This window comes from Astatotilapia calliptera, chromosome 11 (assembly GCF_964374335.1).
Source record: "Astatotilapia calliptera chromosome 11, fAstCal68.1, whole genome shotgun sequence".
Classification (NCBI taxonomy): domain Eukaryota; kingdom Metazoa; phylum Chordata; class Actinopteri; order Cichliformes; family Cichlidae; genus Astatotilapia; species Astatotilapia calliptera.
Genome location: NC_137432.1, coordinates 8,387,963 through 8,397,663, shown reverse-complemented (window position 1 = coordinate 8,397,663; position 9,701 = coordinate 8,387,963). Strand labels below are relative to the sequence as shown.

General features: G+C 38.3%; 1 protein-coding gene across 1 annotated transcript; it reads right to left on the bottom strand.

Moving 5' to 3' along the window:
* Positions 1-6,041: 6,041 nt before the first annotated feature.
* Positions 6,042-8,110, bottom strand: LOC113032006 (chemerin-like receptor 1). The gene has a single exon (XM_026184629.2). It carries the CDS (start codon positions 8,000-8,002, stop codon positions 6,854-6,856), a length of 1,149 nt encoding a protein of 382 aa, XP_026040414.2. The 5' UTR covers positions 8,003-8,110; the 3' UTR covers positions 6,042-6,853.
* Positions 8,111-9,701: the final 1,591 nt, after the last annotated feature.

Below are 9,701 nucleotides of genomic sequence, written 5' to 3'. Positions count from 1 at the left end.
TAAAATCATACCTGTAGAGCAAACGCTGCGGACACAGCAGCAGTTTTAAAAAATATTTTAAGATTAATTTTTTTGCTCCTCTCACTCTAGCAGTTGAGCTGCCTCACTCTAGCCCCAACATTCCGTCCCATACACACCCATTATAAACTCTGAAACGGGTGAAAAAACATCATGAAACTTAAACTGGAACTGAAGAAAAAGTATAATAGATATTGAAAAGATAAATACAAGTTGAATAGTTGAATGTCTTGTCTTCGTTTTAAAGTTTGAATGGTGGCTCTATGTCAACGTATGTTGAAGTAGTAAGAGTTTAAAAATGAGTAAGTTGAATGAGAATTTGAAGGGTCTCCCCATTGAAATACATGGGAAATTTTTGTTGAATAAAGTTGAATAAAATTAAAAATATAAATGTTAAAAATGAGAAAAATACAAGCAATCATGTCCAAAATAATAGGAATCTAATGGTGTTTGAATGGTTTTTCTAAGTTGAACGGTTTTGAAGGAGTAGGCTTTCAAAAAACGTACGGAATAGATAAAATATAACTAGAAAGTGCATTTTCTGAAGAAACTGCAGTGTGAATGCTTGAATCTGAATGTATGCACTGAAATGAATTAATTGCTGAATTTTGAGTTAAAAATATTGAATGAAATTAAAAAAAAAAAAACCAAAAAAAAAAACCAACCAAATTTAACTTGAAAACAAAGGTGCTGAACTGCTAAAAGCTGAAGGTTACACAGAAGCAGAAGTTGGAAAAAAGCTGAAAATGTTTTAAATGTAAATTAGAAAACCCTAAGAAATGAGAAAAGAACATTTAGAGTCAGAAAACATCTGAATGAATATTAAAAGGTCATATTCTTTGAATCACTGAATGACTCAAATGTGATCCCTCCACTTTGATCCACACAGTTTAAAAAGTTTAAATGCCTGAGCTTTGAAAGATACGGTGTTGGAAAGAGAACAATAATGGCGACAATTTGAGGGTAAAATGATGGCTTTAACACTGTGGACACAGCAGCAGTTGAAAGAGAAGTGCTTAAGATGAATCTTGGTACAGTGGCAGGCAGAGCTCGTTAAGCAGGCAGGTGTGAGCCTGGTTGCTATAGTGACCGCACCCAATGGCTCCATACACACGTACACAGACATGCGCCTCACTTTTGCTGCTTAAAATGAACAGAAAAGTCAGGCCGAAACAAATCGTTCCCAAATGAAAAGTAAAAGTCGTATTGACAAAATTCTTTCACTGTGAGCGACAGCAATGTCTAGTCTACCTAATTCTCAGTTTTCATGCCTGTGGAGCTTATTATATGGACGTGGTGACAGTGGAAAGACACCATGCTCTTCTGATTTTCAAACGAACCTTCTGAGCAAGTTTAACATTAGAGTCTATGGAAGAGTTGGAGGGAGGAGGCTGTGCATTGGTGGCATTTATGAAAGAACCATAACACCTAGTACAATAGTAAACACATTGGATGAAAGAGGACAGCGATGGCTACGTTTTGAGGGTAAAATCATACCTGTAGAGCAAACGCTGCGGACACAGCAGCAGTTTTAAAAAAGATTTTAAGATTAATTTTTTTGCTCCTCTCACTCTAGCAGTTGAGCTGCCTCACTCTAGCCCCAACATTCCGTCCCATACACACCCATTATAAACTCTGAAACGGGTGAAAAAACATCATGAAACTTAAACTGGAACTAAAGAAAAAGTACAATAGATATTGAAAAGATAAATACAAGGTGAATAGTTGAATGTCTTGTCTTCGTTTTAAAGTTTGAATGGTGGCTCTATGTCAACGTATGTGGAAGTAGTAAGAGTTTAAAAATGAGTAAATTGAATGAGAATTTGAAGGGTCTCCCCATTGAAATACATGGGAAATTTTTGTTGAAAAAAGTTAAATAAAATTAAAAATATAAATGTTAAAAATGAGAAAAATAGAAGCACACCATTCCAAAAGAAGAGGAATCTAATGGTGTTTGAATGGTTTTTCTAAGTTGAACGGTTTTGAAGGAGATAGTCGGCGAAAAACGTACGGAATAGGAAAAAATAATAATAAAGATTAGAAGAACAATACTGTGAATGCTTTTCAAGCATTCACACTAATAATAAAGATTAGAAGAACAATACTGTGAATGCTTTTCAAGCATTCACACTAATAATAAAGATTAGAAGAACAATACTGTGAATGCTTTTCAAGCATTCACACTAATAAGCGAGTACAACAGCCAGCGGAAACAGTTGACTCCTTCATAACAGCTCTATATGCTCTCGCTGAAAACTGTGAATATGGTGAACTCCACGATGAACTTTTGAGGGATTGGCTCGTTGTGGGTCTTAAAGATTCATCACTGTCGGAGAGAATGCAGCTCAACAAAGATTTGACGCTAACCAAAGCTATCACAATGGCGAGACAATCTGAGGAAATAAAAAGACAGCAAACTGACCTCAGAGGCGAAAGCAGCACAGGCAAAACAGCCATGGACGCCGTGCATGTCAGAAAGTCACAGCCCAATAAATTCAGAAGCAGAGAGCAAAAGCAGTTCAAGCCACGAAAACCACAAATAACAAAACAAGAAAATAAAACGTGTTTTAAATGTGGAAAAACACAGATGCACCCAGCAGCACAGTGCCCAGCTAAAAATGCAGAATGGAGGACACTGATATCTACGTTGACACAGTGCTGGAGGGCCTTCCTACTAGCAGCAAATACCTTTCAGATCTCCGTGAGCAGCTGCAGTCTGACAGCGTCTGTTCGCAAGTCATGAAGTACTGTGCAGAGGGCTGGCCGGACAGGAACCAGCTGCAGGGAGTGGTAAAGCACTACTGGTCTGAAAGAGCAGTTTTGAGTGTACACAATGGACTACTACTGAGAGGTACAAGGTTGGTCATACCTGCAAACATGCGAAACGCAGTTCTGGACAAAATACACGAGGGACACCAAGGAGTAGTCAAGTGTAGAGAACGTGCGCGACAAGCAGTGTGGTGGCCAGGCCTGAGTAACCAGATCGGTGAACTTGTCCTTAAGTGCAGGCTGTGCATTCAGGAGAGAGTTAATGTGAGGGAACCTCTTATGCCCACACGTTTACCTGAGAGGCCATGGCAGAACTTAGGAGCTGATCTGTTCACACTAAAAGACAAAAACTATCTGTTAGTAGTGGATTACTTCTCGAGATATGTCGAGATTGCTCAACTCAGTCCAACTCGTTCAGCCAATGTGATTGTGCATTTAAAGTCAATATTTGCACGCCATGGAATCCCTGAAGTATTGATCACCGATAATGGGCCACAATTTGCATGTCAAGAAATGAGAGACTTTGCAAAGGACTACTGTTTTGAGCATGTTACCAGTAGTCCCAGGTACCCGCAGAGCAACGGTGAAGCGGAGAGAGGCGTCCAGACCGTCAAGAATCTCCTCAAAAAGGCTAGCGATCCATACAAGGCGTTGCTGGCATACAGAACAACAGCACTGGCAAATGGCTACAGCCCGGCTCAACTTCTCATGGGGCGCAGGCTTCGTACTACCTTGCCAATGCTTCCTGAAACCTTACAGCCCCGTATGCCTGATTTTCAGCAGGTTAGTTGTTCGGAGAGAGAGAAACGGCTGAGACAAACCGAAAGTTTTAACAAGAGACATAGAACAAGAGAACTGGATAAATTGGTGCCAGGACAACCAGTCTGGATCACGGACGCAAGAGCACAGGGCACAGTGACAGCAGTCCACCCGACTCCACGATCGTACGTCATCAGTGGGCCCCAAGGGACAATTAGAAGGAACCGCAGTCATCTTGTGCCGATCCCGCAAACAGAGGCTCAAACCGAAGCCACACAGATCCAAGCTACTCCTACAGAGACAGTTTCTGAGCCAAGCGCACCCCATACACCAGGTGTGGTTAGAACCCGGTCTGGTAGGGAGGTGATTAAACCGAAAAGACTTGATCTGTGACGCTGATTGTTTGAAAACGGAAAAGTGTGTTTCAAATGCTAAGTTGTGGTTTTAAGAGTAGCATGTTGAAAAGAAAAAAAGTGTTTATTCTGTTACAGGTTGAAAAGAAAGTGTTTATGACAATACTGACTTTATGTTTCCTGAAATGTTGGGGTATGCCTGTATTGAAAAAGCTATATGCAGTTATGTTTTGTTTGAAGAACAAAAGAATGTACCAGTCTGACTTCAGTAAGGGGGATGTGGTGTAATCTATATTGGTGAATATCATGCGCCACTAGGGGGCAGTATTTACCCTTCTAGACAGGAGGTGATGCTATGTCATGAACATAGAGTGAGCTGGAATAAAGATGGTGGGATTCCACGTTATCGCCTAAATGAGGAGTTTTATTAAAAGAGCCCAACGCCAACACCTGGGGCGCACTGACAGAGGCGAGGCTGCCGGACACTGGCGCCACCGGGCCCTCTGACCACCACCAGTAGGCAACGGGTGAAGTGTCTTGCCCAAGGACACAACAACCGAGACTGTCCAAGCCAGGGCTCGAACCAGCAACCTTCCGATTACAAGGCGACCTCCCAACTCTTGAGCCACGATCGCACGTACGTGTGGACGTAGCCTCAGTTTCATTGCTGAATCTAAGAAACAACAGGCTGTAGAGGGGGACTTTAATAGAAAGATCTGTATATATTTAGCATAATATATGAATCATTCATTTGAATCATCCAAGTATGCAAACTAAAAATCCCAGAAGAGCTTATAAGACCACAAACACTGTTGAGGTGCAGTTCACTGGATTTGCCTGTGGATATTTTCCTCTTTCTTACTTCTTGCCTTTTGTGTCCTCTGAGTTTTTGTGTCTTCCAGCTGTTAATATCCAGACTTTGAATTTATTATTTGATTTGCTTATAAGGAGTACTTGAGTGTTTTGAAAGGTGTCTATTAAAACTTTATTAAATGTATGTATTACATTTTTTAAAATTACAATACAAATTTAATGCCACAAAGTTGTCATATACATCGGTGAGTTTATGTGCACAACATTATGCATATGTGGTCTGTGCATGTACACGCATGAAGATTTTGGCATAACAGCATCTATGAAAGTGTTCATTTTGTAGAAGTCACAACTCAAACCTCGACTAGAAAACTGTCTAAAAGAGTGGCTCAAACTACTTTCAATATTTAAACTGTCATTTGTAGTTTTTCTAAGCAAAATCCACAACTATTAAGATCCCATCGATACGGTCCAGATCAAAAGTTAAGACCACTTGAAAAATGGCAAAAAAAATTATATTTTGCACGATTGTATCTTAAAAAGGTTCTGAGTAGAGCTTCAACATCCAAAGAGAAACAGCGCTTGATCTGAAACTTCTGATCAGGACTGTATTTGTTGATGCTCTCTCCGTTTAGTGAACAGCAGCGCCCTCTGAAGTTTGTGTTAGAAGTGAAAAAGGCAACTGGAATTGCATAAATAGATTTTTGGGATTTTGTGCAAGATTGATGATTATTTTACATTTTAATATTTTAATGGAAATATTATTAGGTTTTCTTTTAACAAATGCAAATTTGTCAATCTGTAATGAAGTAAATTTAGATTCTCATCTATAAAATGCTGTAAACATATTTTTTTTACTTCTTAATGTTGTTTTATTTTTGTTTGAAAATTGGTCATTGTAGCAGTTTGAGAGTCCAGATCAAAAGTTAAGACCACGATTGCTACAAACTGCTACAATGACCAATTTTGACAGCGCGAGAAGGCCTGCAGTATACTGCAGGCCTTCTCGCGCTGTCTCAAGATCACCGGTGAGTGTGAAAGTGAACTGATTCTGAAGGCCATAATTGGAAAAATTCCCAAATCTGTGTTAATGGAAACAAAGAAATGTGCATTTTGTTTTATAGATATTTGGATTTGTCAGTGCTGCTATGTGCATATTTTTGATCAAGCAGCTGACTTCACAGCCCAATGTTCATTCAGTGGGCTAGTTTCAGTTATTGTGTCAATTTACTCTTTATGAGGTTGGAAAAGCCTGCAGTAAGTTGAGAAGTCACTTGGATGAGTGACGAAACGCTTCTCCCACAAAAAACGCGACTTCCAGATGAACAGAATCAACCTTTTGGGAATGAACTTTGAGCTTTTCCTAAAAAAAACCCACAGGTTTTGCAATATTTAAGGTTTTATTTGTGTAAGTACAGATTTAACATGATCAAATATCACTTAGAATAAACAACAATGATGATGATGATTTAAAAAATGATATGAAATTTAACCAACAAATTCTTATCTAAATAGGTCTGAATAGCTAGAGATAATCCTTAAAATGACAATACATTTTTTTTTAACTGGAGTGCCACTCCTTTAAAATGCCAAGGGAGTATACCCCAGTCACTTTTTTGAATACAGAACATTTAGCTATTGCTAACAAAAAAAACATAACCCCTCAAGTTTGTAAGGTTAATGTGCAAGATGTTATGTTATTCAAACCTTCGGTTTTGCTGTTGTTTCTAAGGCAGTCACAATAGCTGCTGCAGTCATCAATAACTCATTTCTCTCTACCTGAAGGAGACATTATAATACACAGTTTTAAAGTCAAGCTTATGATGTTACTCCTGTCAGTATCTTTTGCACTCTTTATTATTTAGCATCAAATATTAAGTCCAAGTACAATCTTTTTTGTTTTCAAATCTCATATCATAATGCAAATTACCCAGTAAATTTTCAACATTATGGTTTTGGATAAATTCACTGTTGTTATTCTACGGTAACTTTTTTTAATTGAAAAGAACAATATTAAATATATTAATATTAAAATTAAACTGTAAGATTATGCAAAAGGTTTGATGTGTGAATGTGTTTTTTTAAGTCCAAAAATAACATGAATAATGTATCATGTCGGTGACAGCTTCACATGTCAATATTCAAATCTGATTATCTTTGCTCTGACTGGTGTCCTCGGTCTTTGAGTGAGTGTGAGAGTGTGCCTCCACATCCTGGAAGGCAGTCTCAAGCCAATTCAGGATGGATTTGCGGATTTCTTTCTTGAAATCTTGTCCCATGAACACATACAGCAGTGGATTCAGGCAGCTGGTAAAAAATGCCAAACTTCTAGTAAGAGGATTCCCAACAGCAATGACATAGACTAAAGTTTCATTTGGAGCAGCAGCTCTGAATTTCACCAGCTCAATGAGACTCATGATGTGAAAGGGAGCCCAGCACAGAAAAAAAGTGATGATAATGGCAGCAATGATCTTGAGGGGGCGACTTGACTTGCTGGCCAGGACACGGTTTCTTTTGAGATGCTTGATGATGACAGCGTAACAGGACACAATGACAGTGAAGGGAACAACAAAAAGCAGGAAGAAACGGGTGATGATCATGGCCTGATGACGAAACTTTTGCATCTGAATAACAGATGGTAATTCATAGTTATCAGAAATAGCATAGCTGTTGAAGCAGAGGATTTTGCCTTTCTCAAACACTTTCTCAGTGTTCCTGAAGAAAAAGCATGGAGCGCTGAGAATGAAAGCCAGTATCCAAACACACAGACTCACACAGGACGCCTTACGCATATTTCTGTGATTCTGAGCCCACACAGGCCACACTACAGAGACACATCTATCCACACTGATCACCACCAGAATGTAGACACTGGCAAACATGTGCAGAAAGAGCACCATGGTGTTCAGCCTGCACATGATCTTACCAAACGGCCAGTGCATCCCCAAAATCTTGTATGTCACATTCAAAGGCAGATATGCCGCAAAGATGAAGTCAGCCACAGCAAGGTGGAGGTACCAAACTGTGTTAACAGTTTTCTTCATTTTGAACCCGGTGACCCAGATAACCACTCCATTCCCGACCACACCAAGGAGAAAGATCAGGGAATAAACAATGATAGACATGGTGTTGAGAGATTGCTTCAACCCGGGATACTTAAATATATGGCCATTTCCATCAGGTACAGCAGTTGAATTGATTTGATTGAGGGAGTTTGTGGTCAACTCCATCATTGTCTTGAGACCTACGACATAAATGTAATTAAAAGTCATTTTTAATTTTTTATACATGTTATACTTATATTTAATTTTTATATTAATAAATTACAACTAGATGTTTAATATTTAAATGAAACACTTGCACCTTAGTCATTTTGCTCCTTTGCACTGACTGGACCATGATAAATATGTGCTCGGATCACGTAAAATGCTTTTTTTTATGTTTTCAACTATTTCATCCATTCCAAAGTGCTTTAAAGAAAGACCTAATTCCAACATTTTACAGTATTTTACTGTATTACAAGCAAGAAGTTTCACAAAGTCAAGTTACTTAATGTTAATTGATTAGCGTCATTTATTATTTAAATCAAAATATATCTGTATCTGCAGAGTTTAATGGTTAACATTTTTGCCTAACAGATCCTGCAGCAAAATAACAAAGGTTACGTACCTTAAGTAAAGTTGCCTTGTTGGTTTTGGATGGACTGATTGTAGAAAAATACCTAATGAAGATTTGACAGGTTAATATAACTCTGTGCAAGGGGTGGGGGGTTGACTGTTGTTGTCACTGTATCATTACAAAGTCATTACAAAAAAGACTGTTGAATTTCTCTGCAGGCTGAAGATGACTAAAATTGGATATGTATATAGTTTGTATTGCAACAGTATGACTCTGTCAGAATTTTGCAAAGTTGTGAAACTCTGAGGTCAACTATTTTGTTGTTTCATGTGTGTGGTAAGTATTAAGTTTTATTTGAAAGTCAGAGAACAAAAGAACTAAACTGGACAAGCCTTGTACAGTTAAATAATCTTAACGCAAAGGAAAGAAAAATAATAAATCCACACAAAACTCCAAACACTGTGTCAAAGACTCAGCACCGTGACAGTGATAGTGCTTTGTGTTAAGCCACCAACTCTAAAACCATTCTCTGACTCTCTTCTTCATGTGCACCATGTATCATCATTCATCATGTATCAGATTCTCCCATGATCTCTGAAAGATGGGCAGGTGCCTGGATTTTTGGGGACTGGGGGGAACATAGTGTGTAGATACTCTGCTAAGTCACTGTGTTTGAGTCACGTTGAGAAAAGTAACCAAATTTCATCCTAAAAGAATGACAGAGTATTTTTTTACTACTGTCAAACATAAAAATTGGTAAAATTTTACCTGAACAGTATGGCAGAGGAAGTATAGACTACAATATTGTAGCCTTTGGAGAAGCACTTGTACCGTTGTCAGTTTTGTTTCATTCTGTTGACGGAACCATAAAAGTAGGTTTTCAGTTCAATAAAGAAATAAGGATTACAATATGAAATTATTTGTGGCCAGTTCATCAACAGATGCATCATCTATCACTGTTTTTCTGTTTTGATGTTTTTATCTTTTCATTTTTTGAAAACTTTAAATCTTTTTCTTTTAATTGTTTTAAAATTGTATGCAGAGCAGATGGCTGCTGTTGTTAATGAAAGCACAGTCCCTATCAAAATTTTAAGACCACCTGAAAAAGGGCAAAAACTCATATTTTGCATGGTTGGACCTTCACAAGGTTACAGGTTGAGCTTCAACATGCAACAAGAAGAAATGGGAGTGAGACAGAACATTATTTTGAGCATGCAGTTTATTGAAAACAGTGCTTGAAATGAAACAGGCTGCAGCCCCGTGCTCAAAATAATGTTTTGTTAACTCCCATTTCTTCTTGTTGAATGTTGAAGCTCTACTTGTAACCTTGTTAAGATCCAACCATGCAAAATATAAGTAGAATCCTTCACT

Bases quoted from the DNA above. Each gene is read 5' to 3' on its own strand.
- LOC113032006 (XM_026184629.2), bottom strand. From the start codon at position 8,002: ATGTATAAAAAATTAAAAATGACTTTTAATTACATTTATGTCGTAGGT.